The sequence below is a fragment of the Pavona decussata genome, unplaced genomic scaffold (assembly GCF_977016875.1).
Source record: "Pavona decussata unplaced genomic scaffold, jaPavDecu1.1 SCAFFOLD_58, whole genome shotgun sequence".
NCBI classification, from domain to species: Eukaryota; Metazoa; Cnidaria; class Anthozoa; order Scleractinia; family Agariciidae; genus Pavona; species Pavona decussata.
Window position 1 is genome coordinate 3,771,118 of NW_028145480.1, and position 15,889 is coordinate 3,787,006.

A 15,889-nucleotide genomic window follows, 5' to 3' on the forward strand; every position below is an offset into this window, starting at 1 on the left:
AGCTTTCATCTCCCAAGAATCTGGGGCTCCGCAAATCTTCACATAGATTAGTCTAACCAATGAGATGACCACCATTTGGACGTTCTATAGCTGTACCGCTCTAACTGACTGAGCTTTAGGGGGGCGCATGGCGATGTTAGTCATTTCAGTACTAGCTACATTAAACCGCGGTCTAACGTAAAAAAAAATAATAAATAAATCATATGAAGACTGAAGGTTCTTACTTCGACAGCTCAAAGCTGATGATTTTTTTGGTGAGCCTGTGTATGTGAGTTTAAATCCATTCATGATTTACTAAAAAAAAGTTTCAAGAGCCATTGTTTTCTGATTGTCACGCATTCAAACAGAAAACAAAGACATACAACGTCGACCAGTCTTCACAGACTTTACTTGAAAAAAACAAAAAAAACCGTTTGAAAACTTATTAATTGTTAGCTTCCAAAATGAATAAGCGCCCGGGGCACTGCATACTGCTAGGATCAGCAATGTCGAAAGCTTGGTGAAAAAGGAGAGGATATAAGTAAAACTCATGTAAGTAGATAAGAGGAACGTAAGGAAAATGACGTGCACGACACAAGAGACGAATCACGAAAGACAAAAGTTTTAATGAAAGAATATTTGAATAAAATAATTGTCTTGGACTTCTTAATTTGGATTTTTTTTTTCCGTTCCACATAGCTCTTCGCATTTTACAATACAGGTAACCAAGCTCAAATCCCAGTTTCGTTTGAAAACGTTCCAATTTTTAATACTTCTAAAATTTGAGAAGAGTTGATCTTTCTTTATACTCTTCATAAATATTCACCAAAATAAAGAAAAAATTCAAGCCGCAGTCTCACAAAGAAAACAAAATATATCAGAAAATTTCTTTCAAAATACAGTGAAGTAATTCTCATAGAGGGGATGAACCATTATAAAACGTTTGCCCTGAATTCTTGTCCAACAAGTTCGTAAGCTCAGTCAAATCAAGCACCAAATTATCCGCTTTTGCCGCCGCACGCAGTTTAGCTGAGCGCGAGCGAGGATTAAGATAAACTTCCTCGTCCGTAGGATAAATAACCTTCTTATGAAGGGGAAGCCACGTGCTTGTTTTCGCTTTTCCCGCGACTTTAGTTCTCGACCGCAGGTAGCTTACTTCTGAGTGCGTGTCTTTGAAGAAATGCCTGACAATCGAGTCTTCCAGCGCGTGAAATGAAATAACAACCAGGCGCCCTCCGGGACAGAGAAGTTTATGCGCCGAATTGAGGGCGCACTGCAGTTCATTCAACTCGTCGTTTACGAGTATGCGCAGTGCTTGGAAAGTTCTCGCCGCGGGATGGAGTTGGCGGGAAAATCTGTCGGTTCGGACTTTGCGCACGGCTGCGGTAACAATAGCCGCTAATTGTCTGGTGGAAATTATTGGCAGCTTGTCACGTGCTCGAACGATGGCTCTTGATATGCGAACTGAGGAGGAAAAACGTGGATATTTAGTCAGGATGGACATCTCACAAGAATCTAGGTATGATCATGATTGGATTGGTTAGAAAATGTACAATAGCGTTTTTATAATTTTTCCATACATGTCTTGTCTGCAAAGTTAGTCAAAGTCCGCGTAAGACGTAAAGATACATGTATGGAGAATTCAAAACGTGATTACATGCTCTCTAACCCAGGTAAAACCCTCAAAATTGAACAGATAATACAGTCAAACCTGTATTTAACGGTCACCCTTGGGAAATGGCCAGGTGACCGTTATATACAGGGTGACCTCTATACACAGGTTTCCTTTAAACTCCCCCAGAAGTCAATAAATAGCATTTTTATGTGCAAATAATCACTCAATTTACGTTTAATTGACAATAACGAGTAACAGAAACGCAATAACCAGGATAAAAGAAGGCCGATAAAATGTCCGTGGTGTACTTTTATTTTAGGGAGGTGCAGTAAAAGTCTACTGGAAGCTAATGAACAACGTTTTTAAGTGGAAAATCACCCAATAGACCCATTCGGCTAACGCAATGTTGTACCCAATTCAGATCCCCCGGAGTTAAGATTCTTTGTTTATTGCATTTGCATTATAATGTAGCATTCACATTTAAATGATATGGAAATACTTAGAACAAAACATTTTATGCCCAAAGGATTTGAATTGGGAACAACATTGCGTTAGCCGAATGGGTCTATTTACATTTATTGACAACAATTTTAAACAGAAACGCAATAAATACGACAAAAATGCCCATAAAATGTCCGTGGTGTACTTTAAGGGAGGTGCAGAATACTTTCAGTGAAAAACCGCAGCTGTCAACTTGATAAGTACAGTACAGTGTTATAATCAAATCAGGGAACTATGACGAAAGTGAAAACAGTGTGGTACGGTTGTGTTGTCACAGTTACAGTAACTATTGTTGAAGCACTTTAATGTTATCTGCCACAAGCATGTGTCGAATGTAGGCGATGACATGTATTAGTAGTTGTGTTTAGTACTAATATTTGTATCTTTGTGAGACCCCTGCCTTGGTGGCTACTTTTTAACCAGCTGACAAATAAAGCTTGTCATTATTCGTTAATCGTAACTCAATTTCGTTACCGTTATATACAGGTAGAAGATAATGAAATTGTGCATTCAGGAAGTCTAAAGTGTGACCGCGTCCGTAATATACAGGTGACCGCTATATACAGGTCAACTTAACAGTAAATGTAAGGGATGATTTTTGAGAAGTTGTTCAGTGACCGTTATACACAAGGTGACCGCTATATACAGGGCCGTTATATACAGGTTTGACTGTACTGAGATTATTTCACATCACATGCTGTTCTTTTTTCCCATGCAACATTGTAACGAGGTCTTTTGTTTGGATGACCAGATGATTCACTGCTTGCTCTTTCCCAATTTATTGATTGGAATGTCCAGCTGCGAGATGCTATCTAGAGTGGGTCTTTCTGGTTCCAACAATCGTCTTCACTTGTATTTGTTGGTGGGGACAAGAAGTTAGTCAATAGGGCAGCCAGTAAGGGAGCTAAAGAGTCAATCAGACAGACAGACAGACAGACAGACAGGCAGACAGCTAGTCAATAGTACCAGTAATTATTGTTATCCAGTCAACCAGTCACTCAGTCAGTTGTTATTTAGAGAGCCGGCCGGCCAGCCAGCCAGCCAGCCAGCCCGTCAGTCAGTCAGTGAGTCAGTCAGTCAGTAATCACGAGTCAGTCTGCCCTCCAGCCAGTTGGTCTGTCGGTTGGTCAAAGTCAAGCAAACATTTAAACAGCCAGTGAGCTGTGTTGTCAAAAACAATCAATATTTTAGAGGTGTACATATAACAATAGGACAGAGCTAATGGAAGGCATTATAGGATTACTGCTCAATAATAATTATTGAGAATAATGTTCATTTTTAAAATAAATGAATGAAACTGCCATGCCCATAGTGAGACTGTTTGCATTTCGAAATCACAATTTTCAGTTGCAATCTATTCTCGCCTTGCGGACACCTCACTATTACGGACACCCTGATAATATGGACAGCAGCTAAACCGCAGGCAAAAATAAATTACAGACATTACGCTACTACTATTGTGGACTCTGGACACTAACTCGCAATCCTAAGGGTGTCCGCAAATTATAAAGGGAGTTGACTGTAGTACTAAGACCATGGGTTGATCTGAACAATGAGTTCATTATTCAAGACAGTGCAGCAATGACTACCAACCTGCTTCCTTTTCTTGTCCATACTGTCTTAAGACAGCAGTAAGCTCTGTCTCATTGATGGAATTGACCACATCTGCTGCCGTCATGGGCAGCCTCTCGCCATCTTCGCCTTCTCTTGTAGCATTCTGTACATCCATTCTCATGTCAAGAGGACCATTCTTGTAAAACGAAAATCCCCGATATGGATCATCAAATTGAATACTGGAGGCTCCAATAACGAGCAGCATTCCATTTACAGATTCGTTCTTTACCCCGTGGCGTTTTAGAACTTTATAGATCTCACTAAATTTCCCTTGGACAGGAAACATCCTTCCCTTGAATTCAGGTCTCTCAGAGAGGATATTTGCTATTTCAATTGCAGCTGGATCTCTGTCAAGGGCATAGACTTTGCATTTTGCACTCATGAGGATTGCAGCTGTGTGTCCTCCTGAGCCAAATGTTGCATCTACAAAAACCTGCAATAGTTTGAGAAAATGACACCAAGTACCACAGAGAAACTTATGGGTAGCTTGCACAGAATCCAAAATTTTCCAAACTTCTTTGGTGTCATCTTGATACCTATCTTGCTAATTATTGAGAAGCAGTGATGACCATGTGAGGTCAGTGTCATGCTACAAGGTGTAATACAAGACCGTCCAAAATAATAATAATAATAATAATAATAATAATAATAATAATAATAATAATAATAATAATAATAATAATAATAAAAACAGTATTTGTGCAGTTACAGACACAGACACTTGTACACTATGTTTCTTGCATGATATTCCTAAAGGTCTTGCCAGAGGAGTTTCAAGTGTTTCTGACACAAGAAAAGCCTCACTTCCAAACCCTGTGTTAACAAGAAACTGTTAACTATAGTTGGCATTAAATTATCAAACACAATCAAACCTAAAAATTGAAAGGATGAGAGCATATAAACCGACCCAAAGGACTTTTCAGTTCACGTTTTGCTGTTTTAGCTCAGATTCACAGGAGTTTTTACATGTGGCCTTGAATTTCATCAGGAAACCTTGCTCCAATGTTTTACCCACTGCTTTTGCACTTTGCTTGCAATAAAAACCTATGATTATGGCAAAATTTCTGTTTTTCTCACAAAACGAAGGGCAAAGCAGCGGATAAAACATTGGAGCCATGTTTCCTGAAGGAATTCAAGGCCACATGTTAAAATTCTGATGAATCTGAGCTAAAACAACAGAAAGCGATCTGAAAAGTCATTTGGGTTGGTTATGCTCTCAGCACTTCAATTATTAACTTATTACGTTTTTGAATGTGCCTCTGAAGTAAAACACAGTGATGATATGATATGAAGTAGCTCCAATCCCCAATATTATTGTGAGTTCAAACCAACAGAATTAATATTGATGACAATTATAAACACATACATGCAGGGCTCGAAATAGCGGCCGGTCAACGGACAATGTCTGGACTGATTTGGGAGTTGACCGGTCAACCTTTCGTCTTGCTGGTCATGTTGACCGGTCACATTTGATCGTTTTGAAAATGAAATAAATTAAAATTTCCATGCTGTTCAGTTAATTCAGTTGTAGCAAGTCGCTGTGTATTGTCATTTGCGGAACTTAAATCTGAAATCCTGGGTGAAATGCAACAAGAACCCTTGTTTACAATCCGGGCATTGAAAACAGACATCGGGGTTCACGCACTTCCGGTCACAAAGTTAAAAATAATTTATTTTTTTATTCACTTTTATTAGTTGATTTTCAAGTTTTGCATTTCTCCCTGCATATAAAGTAATTCCTCAGCCCAGAATAAATATAATCAAAGTACAAAAGCAAAGGAACTATACTTTATAAAACCAATAGTTATTCCAATCTTCGCAAGTTTATCTGTGTGTTTATCTTTGGCGTGCGTAATATTAACATAAAAGGTCATACAATGATAAACATCCGTGAACCTGAATCAACGTACAAACATTTTAACGTTTGCCAGATATTATTGGCCTATCGAGATAACACAAAATGAAGAACATTCAAGGAAAAACTGGTTGTGATTGTCATGGAATGTGTTACAGAAAAATATATATATCTAAAGATTTGCGATGTGCGTACAGTACGTCATGTCACGGGAACCCGCGTAGCAGGCATGTGATCATATGATGATAATCGCCAACTTCTTTGATTCTATCCTGTGTATTGTAATGTTCTCGAGTGATGTAATCAAAGTCTTCTTGTGTGAAGTAATGCCCTCGAATATCTAAAAGTACTTTACTGTTAGTGTACTTCAACAGCTCAACAACACAATGCACGGAAAGAGCTTCTCGGTTGTGTGCCACACACAAAAGCTTGAGATGTTTGTGTTGCTTAAAGGGAGATATTTTATAACTTTCTTGAGAAATTTCTTGGCAGTTGTCAATAAATAACATTTCCAGACTCTCAAATTTTACCATATTTCTTGAACACTTGATGTGTCTTCCAGTTCCGGCACACCCAAGTTAAAATGCCTGGTTACTAAGCTTTTCTCGATGAATCTCTTGTAATGAGGAGTATAAACATGGATTACTGGCGGAGTTTTAGGATCAAGATCTCACACCATGAATACGTACACCAGAAATCATCATATTTGGAGGCATTTACTGTGCATTTACTTATTTACAAATTTAATGTATACGATAACAATATTTAACGTACAGTACCTATTAATACACATACACTGTAAGCCTATTTTCATTTTGCTGCTGTAATTTACTTTTGTTGTTGACAATGAGTGCTTTAAAGTGCTCTAACTTTTTTGGAAATATATAACGCCAGTTTTGGTTCATGGGCCCTGTTTTAAGAGTTATTATTTTATATAATTTGACCGGCCAGAAACGGTACGTGACCGAGCTAAACTGAATTGGGCCGGTCATCGTGTCCGGAGACTCTCCAGAAATTATTTCGAGCCCTGACATGTATACACTCCTTTTTTTATACGAATGTTGTTTTTCCAGCCCAGGCTGAATATTCTTATTTTTCTGCCAATTTTATGCACCGATCAAATCGAAACTTCAACATCCCCCCCGGGCAAACCCCGGGCATTTGACTATTTTCTGTGCCCGGGGAGTGGGGAATTTGACCTTGCCTGGGTGGGGTGGGGAAAATTGAACCGGAAGTGTCAGGTTTCAAATCGCTTTTTGGGGCGCCGCCGAAGACGCTAACAGCTATAAACATGTGTTTGCATTTGTCACTGATTTGTGAGCGATTGGCTTACAAAAAAAGGTCTTCAAAAGTGAGAGTACTTAAATTTTAATTATTTTTTATAGATTGTATATAAACGATTTAGATTTTTTATACAAATGAGTCAACCTGCGTCTTTGTCCCGCATTTGCGTCTACAGAGGTTTTTAGAATAGCCATAAAACAGCAGTGAACAGTGAAAGAAAAAAAAAACACTATCGAATGAAAAACTGCCGCTTTGGCTTAAACTGTAGAATACCCTGCCACTCGAACAGTCTACGTAGCCGGCTAACTCATTTTAAATATGTTATTATGTATTTCTCGTTAAACAACCTTTACCGTGTTTCGGAGTTAGAGCAGCTTACACTTGCCGAAGGCATTGTCCGACTTAATTAATTCAATTTCCAATCATTTTTTAATAGTTTCAATGTTAAAGCTGTGGTTTTTGTAGTAACTCATGATAAAAGCCGACAAAAAAAGTTCAAATGCCCGGGGTTTGCCCAAGGGGGGGGGGGGGGGGGGGGAATGGTGAAGTTTCGAGTTGATCTGTGCATTAGCCTGAAAATATTCTTGCATTATTCTTAAGTTATAGTTTATGACATTTTTGTTCTAGAATGTATTGGAATATCAAAATCAAAGAAAGAATTTATCACGATACTTTTTGCAGTTTAGTTCACTTCTTTTGTGCTGTATACTGTACATATGTATTACATGTACCGTTCATTGAACTGTCATTAGCATTGAACATTTGGCTATAGCTAGTGCAGGTTTTTTTGTTTTGTTGGCTAGTTTGCCATTAAGAGAAAGGAATAATTTGATGCTGTTAAGTTCAAAAAATATCATTGTATTGAATTTACCGATTTTCAATACACAAATTTATCCTTTTCAAAATCTCAGCCTCGGATTTATTCTTAAGATATTCTTAAAATTTCGCGAATTTCAGCCTCAATGTTCTTATAAATTATATTCTTATAAAAAATTGAGTGTATAAATGGACCACAGACTAAAAATCAAACAAACAAACAAAAAGAATAAATATGATCCTCTATTATTGTCCTTATTGTGATGGGCATAAGCTCGTTTATTTATTGACGAGAGGTCGAGTTAATTCAATTAAACTTAATTACTGTATCGGTTTTCAGTAAATAGATCGATATACTGGATAAATTGTAAAATTAATATAAAATTACTTGACTTACTTTAAAGTGTTGGAAACTCCGAATAAATCATCAAAACTAAAATTTCGCTTTCTCTTCTGTGACGTCAAAGGTTAAGAAAATCCTTCAGCAGGCTGAAATTTAAGCTTATCGATCTTCCAATCACACTGCATAATTTTAAATTGTAAGCCCTTTTTGTCACGTAGCGGAAGTTTGAAGTTTTGAATAATTAGTTTCAAAGTACAGTTTTATTAAGTACTTTTAAATACAACTGGAAAATAAGGAGTTCAATGCAGTTGGAACTGAAAAAAACAGCTACCCGCAGCGACTGGTACACGAAAGAGGGATAAAACGTACGCCCTACCTGGCCATCACGAGGTGCAAGAAAGCTTAAACATTCCTTGAGCATCACAGGAACATGGGTGGTGCGTGAATCCCCTTGAGTGCAGAAGCATCGCAGTTTCTGAGAAGAAAAAATACAGAGACTTCTCGCGCAATGCGACGACAACGAAATCGCCGCCATTTTGTTTTGCTGGTGACTGTTCAAACCGCTGACCAGGAGGGAGGGGTCAACTTCGGCTTTTCGCAATCAGATTCCTTGTCCGGATGATACGGGCCATCGTGACGTCACTTCCTGTAAAACCCGGGAAGTTTGAATGATTGATAAACTACAACCTCGCCAAATTTTTTTCTTGGATGATCAGTCAAATAATTCTACGCAAGGCCATCAAAGAATCATTGCTATGATTTAACCTATTACCATAATACATGAAAACAGCATCATCGCTCATGAAGTTAATATTTCAAGTATGAAAATACGCAAAAGTTTGACACTGGTTGATAGCAAATGCGACAAAACAGTGACGGCCTGCGCATCTTTGAAGAAAGATAACTTGAGAATCCAAAAGAATTTAACAAGGAGGGAAAAGTGAGATCTTACTGTGGTTAAGAGCTTTCGATTGGCCATTAAAAACAATTATCTAACAACTTAATAAAAATGATCAGTGGGTTTAAACGCATTTCTCCGGTACTGTCTGGTCGAGCGCTTGCGAAAAGAAAGGCGAAAACATTTTTTTCTCAAGCTATCGGAAAAGCTACGTTGCAAAGAACCCTTTAGTACTAAGTAATTTGCCAGTTGGTAATTGTTAATGGGCAATGGAGTTTGCTTTTTTTGTTTAATTATCTCACAAAAACAGGAAAATATGACAAGACTCTCCTTGCGAGGCCGAGCGGCTGACGCCAGCTTCAAGGCAAAATAGTCCAAACATTCTGTATCTAAACATCAAAATTCTAGGGGCAATGCACAAGTTTTTCTCTCACAGGTTTGGAATACATAAGGAGGATTCAATTACTCTCTGGACTAGTACTTAACTTTAACTCAACTTCAACTCTTTCATCATCTTACTAATGTAAATCAACTGACTACAGCATTTATCGTCTCCTTGCTCATTTGTTTTCTGGATCATTTCAGGTGATAAGTTTATTTCTATGACAAGATGTCTCCTTATTAGAGCTCTGGAGAAAGCTGAAGATATTGTGAATATGTTTGGCCAGAAAACTGAGTCAGGAGTTCGCGATTTGGTGTGAAATTTCGAGAAATTTCTCGCAAAAAAGTAATTATCAGTTCAAAAGAAAGTCCGTTTCCTCGGGCGTCCGCATATTTTGCAAGCTTTTTCAAAATTCTAGGTTGCTCAGTAAAAGTCTTCTTAACAAGGGTTAAATGGCATGGGTAAATTAAAATAAACTCCTTTGAATCATCATTTTGTATTTATCAATCATTTTAATAATGTTAGAAGCAAATGCGATAACTTCAGGTCAAGTTTCAGCAATAAACACAAACTTATAATTTTCACTGTTTTTTCACTCGGCGAAACAAACGCACTGATCATTTTTGCAGCTGAATATAACCTACTAATCTCAACTGGAACGTTTGCACTAAGATTTGACCTCGTCCCAAGGCAAATGTCAGTTTCACCAGTACTTTGTGTAATTAATAAGATGTAATTTTTCTGGCGCGGACAATCTCAGCTTTTCCGATCAGCGCAAGTACACGTAACTCTTCACTGCAACATTTTCAGCATAATTCATGGTTGAAAATAAATCAACACTTACCTATATCGAGAAAAGAAGATTAAAAGTCTACTCAGCAAGAAAAAAAACCCCATCCGGAGCCTGGCTGGAAAAAAAAAGTCGTTTGATGCAACAAAATCACCAGCGCCATTTTCGAAACTAGACAAAATCCCGCGCTTCACAGGAAGTGACGTCACGATGGCCCGTATCATCCGGACAGCCGAGCCCACGAGTTGACCTCTCCCTCCTGCCGCTGACCATTGATTTGCGGATTCAAACTAACCGCTGGCTTTTCACAATGCGGATTCATGCGCGCTTACTTTCAAAATCAAAATGGCGGCTGCAAGAGCACATCATGTTGATCCGGCTGAAAGACTGAAAGAAGAACATAAAGCTTGGAAACATAGTCACCCAAAGGTTTGTACTTGTAGCACTTCTATCGAGTGTTCCCAGGCGATTTTTTTCAATGTTTTGAATTTCTGAAGACCCATTCGCTTGCCCTGACTTGAGTCCTTTACGTGACTCTTTGATAAAGTTGGCGTATTCTTTGCTGATTTTGCCCTCAGGATTTCATCGCAGATCCCGTGAAGATGGACAACGGAGAAATCGACTGGCTAACGTGGAATTGCGGTGAATATAAGCTTAAGAATTAGCCTTAAAGCGTGTAACACATGAGGCAATTTTTTCAGCCACACATATTTAATCCTGACTAGAGCATCGTATTGTACACGAGTTGCAGAAACTAGAGCCGGGACCTTCAGATTAGAGTATGAGTAATAGATTAAGTCATACTCGTACTCAATCTCATCCACGTAATATGTTACACACAGCTAGCAACGTATCTGGCATTATTACGAAAAGTAGAAGCTTAGTCTACTTTTCCTGCAACTAACAACCACTGTTGTAACACAATTTTTTGTTTGCAAGGCAAGTTGTGAGAAGGTGGTGTTACATGCACAAACTCACTGCATTTAGTTTTTTTTTTTTTTGCATAGTTTTGTACGAAAAAGTGATAAGATAATTCTTCTACCCTGCTAGCAGAGCGTTTCTTTCTGGCAAGTTCTTTAGCATGTACAGAGTTGTTCGCATGTCTGGTATTTTGTGTAGCTGGCTTATTTAGCGTCCCTGACAGACAAGCCAACTACACAAACTATCAGAGACGCAAACAACTTCATGCACGCTTAAAAATTGCCAAAAAGAAATGCTCTGCTAGCAGGGTATAATTTATTCTTCAAATTAGGCCTTTAGGTCAGATACTAAACACGAAACTATGAATGTTTCCTGCAGATATCCAGTCCATATGTGAAAAGAGATGATTTGGAGCAGTTTGGATATTTGTGGAGTTCCAGAAAATATCCATACTCCCCCCATGGAAGGTTTTTATTTTGCACTTCCCCCCCAGGAAATTCCAGTTTTCCTTCATACTTTGCTTCTAAAATTTTGGCTTCTAAGACCCCCCTCCCCCTAGGAATTTCTGATGACCTTCCATGAGATGAGTATGGATTTTTTTTATGTCAACAGATAGCTACATTACGTTCAAAACTACAAATCACTTAAAAGTTTACCAATTAACCAAGACAGTAGTTTTTCCAGAAAGTAATTAGTACTCATAATCAATGTTATTTACAATAATATTATTATTTAGTTTACTTTTGTGATTATCTTAAATACAGGCACTGTAAAATCGTTCTTGATGGTTGACATCTTAGCAAGTATAAGGGAGGGGCCAAGAAGGCCACAATGTCTCTTTTCACAAGGAAGATTGCATGACGATGTCTGTCAGATTATATCATGTTTTCTTTCTTTAACTTTCTGTCCATCACCTCAGAAATCTTGCTTTGTTGATAAGGATATGATCTCTCTCAGAGAATCAAGATTTTAAAATTTCCTAAAAGAGACATGCTGTTAAACTCTCCAGGGTCTGGTTCTTTGAAAGCTGATTACCGCTTACCTGATTAAAAATAATGGAGGTTTTCATCCTGTTAAAATGTTTTTAAAAGCTAAATTAAATGTTTAGCTAGTGATAAAACAAAGTCTAATCCAAAATTGAGGAACAGAAATCTTTTTGAAGAGTCTTCATTGATAAGTAATTTTATTAAACTCACATTAACCCAGGACTAGCTCAATCAGGTTTTGAACAACTGGGCCCTGGATTGTTACTAGCTCTTATGTTGCAAGGTTTCAGTTTCCTAGTGACTGTCTCTTTCCTCTTTTTTTTTTTTTTCAAAAAAATTACAGTTGGCAGAGAAGCTACATGTATAAGCTACATGTACAGGTTCATGGTGAATTAATACTGCTCAAGCTGGTAGCATTGTGTACTACATATGTATTAAATTACTATGTTGATGCCAACTGAAAAGTCCTATTTCTTTCTTTCTTTTTTTTTTTGCATAGCCATCCCAGGACCAAAGAAGGTAAAGATTTATTTGATCCTTTTAATAATATTAATTTACTAATTTGCATTATTTGGAGGTTTCATAATATTATTATGTTATGTATTTTAAAGTATTAAAAGAAAGTTACTAAATAAGCTGTTTTTTTTTTTTATTCAGACCCTTTGGGAAGGTGGTCTGTACAAGTTGCAGCTTATATTTCCTCAGGATTATCCATTTTCACCACCTAAATGTGAGTTTCTTTTCTCTTTTTAGGAAGGAAACAGTGCAGCGAAATGGTTTACGTGTATAGTCACACTCAGGCCACGTGCCATGCAATCAACCCAATGTTCTGTTGCATGAAGCAATTAGGATTTAATAGTTTCATTTTGGATAGGATGCTAGTCCGTCATCGGGGTTTACATTTATACACCAGAACAGAGAGGGGCAATTTGGAGCAAATTGAGTTTTATTTGTCAGGAAACAATACAACAAAAACAGACCAGCTGTGAACCAGTTACCCTCCAATAAAATTATGTGATCAAAAATCAGACACACTACAACCTTGTTCCCAGGAATTCCTTGGTGTTGCTTTTCGAGATGGTCGTTGGTTGGGAGGAAGCCCTGGTGAGGGCCACATGCTCAGTAATAAATGTTGCAATGCTGTCTTTCTTTCTTTCCGTCTCTCTCCTTCAAACACAGGAATGAGAGAAAGGCTTTGAATGCAACATTGAAGGAGGGGTGTGGGGGAGTATGTGCTAGTATGGGCGAGATGTGATTTATCTGTGGTCTAAGTAAATGTAAAGTGTTTCAACAAATTTTGATTGCAGGTGCAGACAAAATCAAAATATCCAAAAATCTTGGAGATTTTTATTCTGTTATTATTAGTCTTATCATAATATGACGACAGGCAAAGTGTAAATGGCAAGAAAATCCCAGGACAAGATTCAATGGTTAAAGGTCATGTGATAAAATTTCTAAGATTTTTTTTTTGGATGTTTTGATATCACCAGACCTGTTCTTCATTTAGGCGTGCTCTCAACCAGCTACATTCCTGAAAAGCAGGGTTCAGAATTTAAATGGTTGTCCACTCATCCCAGACAACCAAGTTTACAATGGGGCAACCAAATTGTAATAAAGCAATGCTGAGAAAGTTGTGGGAATGAGGTTGCAATGTACACATATTAACCAATAATTATTATAATTTACACTGCGAAGCTTCCAGAGTTAGTCTTAAGAATACTGTAAATTGTTTATTCTCAATATTATTGAAGGAATTTTCCTGTTTCATTCTTCAATTTAAGGTGTATTTGATCCTGTAATTCTGCATCCAAATGTGTTTCCTTCCGGCAAAGTCTCTTTATCACTGATTGACAAAAGTAAAGGATGGAAGCCTCAAATAACCACCAAAGAGGTATTTGCCGTATTTATTCACTGCCAAATCTATTGGTTGTGTTTATTCATTCAACAATCAACACGTTTCCGGAGAGGGACGGGTCTCGATCGGCTTATATCCGAGAGTTTTCCAGATTTTTTTAACAAACTTAAGCCCATCCCCAAGTCTCTCAAGTTTGGGGTCTCGGCTTATAGGCGAATAAATACGCTGAATTATTTAATATTTTCTTTTTTTTTTTATTAAACTACATGTAGACTACAACTAGCCCTTTGTTTTTGTCTGGTATGGTAAAGTGGTCATCCATGTCGAAATTACCTCGCGCAAGAAGACGACGTGACACCAGAAAGGCGATAAAATTTTTACAAGACACAGTGCAATCCAGAATTTTTACACAGACCATGTTTTTATGAATGTTCCCCGTTTTTGGGGTCAAAAAAGAAAAAAAGGAAAAGAAAAGTTCTCCCAATAAATTAGTACCATAAGACCTGCAGAGAGAACAGTCAAGAGAATTTTTAACTGGTTAACTTTTCTTTCCTGTTACATGTACATTGTAGGTGCTTCTTGGAATTCAGTTGTTATTAAGTGAGCCCAACTTCCAAGATCCAGCCCAGGCAGAAGCATTCGTAGTTTACAGGTAAGTTGGGTATTTTTTTTTATTAAAAAATAAATATTAGTAATTTTTTCTCCCATACATGGACAAAACCTTATAATAATTTTACTATTATTATGGTTACCATGATGCTCAAATTACGGTATACTTGGTTGTCAACATAAATGCTTGTCTGCAAATAAATTAATATTGCTCAGTTGTTGATCACTTTTTAACTTAATGTATTTTTCTTGCAGCCAAAGCCAAATGGACTATGAAGAAAGGGTGAGGAAACAGGCGAAGGAAATGGCTCCAAATGGCCTTGGATAAAATTAAACAGCACAAATGTTAAAAAAGAATTATATATGTTACTTAAAAATAAGCTATTACTAATGATGGTCAAAGCTCAAAATTAGGAGTTACATGTACAGTATGTATGTTATATGCCATTTTTTGGAATGTACTTAAAAACTAACTTGAAATGGAAGGAGACTAAGACCAAAGAGTGAAGTACATCAGAGCTGGGTACAAACCTCTCTAGCAAATTTATGGGGCAGTTGTCAGATGCAGGCCGAGTTGTTGGCCAAATGCTGATGAATGTGAAATGCAAAATAAGTGGCTGTGAGCACGAGAAAAGCCTCAAGCATCCAAGGTTACGGACTTAATAGTAGTACAGAATAATGGTAGTCCCTGTCAGCTCACTCATAAGTAGCTAATTAAGCTTGAACACATCTTTGATCAGTGTTGGTATCCAAGTTCTTGCTGCAGGCTTTCTGCAGACCATCAGTGAAGGAAGAAAGAATGCAAACTTAGGTACTGAGGTCTTTGAAACTGATGAACACGTAGCCAAATAATGCATAGTTTGTATATAATACATCTTTAATTCATTCCTTACTGATGATGCAGTTAAATCCACTGTTTATTAAATAAATGCTACATCTGCTTTAAGTTCACATGCTTGCCTTCCAGAACCCTCCTACAACAAAAATTGAAGGGGTGTGCGGAATAAGGCCCTAAGTGACTTTTGATGTAAGGTCAAATTCTCCTTTTGTTTCACAAGCGAATACAAGGCAATATGGAAGGAGAATCTAACAATTTATCAGAAGTCACTTAGGGCTTTTTTCCAGGCACCCCTTCAATTAATGATAACCCAGTGTTATGGAAGTTCGCAAAATCGTGTTTCAGGAACATTGAATGTGATGCACTGACACCACTGATAGTAAATACATGTAGGATCCTGTTTTTTTAGCAATTCCAAGTCAACTGCATCGTGTGCCCATTTCCTAAAATCAAGAAATACAAAACATTCTAGAGATCAATTTTGCTGTTAAACATGCATATAAAATTGTCTAGTATGTTGGCAGCTAAATGGACATTAAATAGCCAAGTTCCAAAAACAGATTGTGTCACTAATCTGAAAAGGGATTGATTACCACCTAGACT

At 37.6% G+C, this 15,889-nt stretch overlaps 2 protein-coding genes across 2 annotated transcripts; one reads left to right on the plus strand and one right to left on the minus strand.

Moving 5' to 3' along the window:
- Window positions 1–585: 585 nt before the first annotated feature.
- LOC146479745 (uncharacterized) lies at window positions 586–8,572 on the minus strand. Its single transcript, XM_085110572.1, has 3 exons — window positions 8,384–8,572; window positions 3,689–4,142; window positions 586–1,443 (listed from the first exon to the last, which is right to left on the minus strand). Exons 1-3 carry the CDS (start codon window positions 8,540–8,542, stop codon window positions 893–895), a joined length of 1,164 nt encoding a protein of 387 aa, XP_084966698.1. The 5' UTR covers window positions 8,543–8,572; the 3' UTR covers window positions 586–892.
- Window positions 8,573–10,344: 1,772 nt separating this feature from the next.
- On the plus strand, window positions 10,345–15,388 carry LOC146479746 (SUMO-conjugating enzyme UBC9-like). The gene is made up of 7 exons (XM_085110584.1): window positions 10,345–10,506; window positions 10,656–10,719; window positions 12,484–12,503; window positions 12,642–12,714; window positions 13,766–13,875; window positions 14,412–14,491; window positions 14,704–15,388. The coding sequence occupies exons 1-7, from the start codon at window positions 10,423–10,425 to the stop codon at window positions 14,774–14,776; spliced, it is 504 nt and encodes a 167-aa protein (XP_084966710.1). The 5' UTR covers window positions 10,345–10,422; the 3' UTR covers window positions 14,777–15,388.
- Window positions 15,389–15,889: the final 501 nt, after the last annotated feature.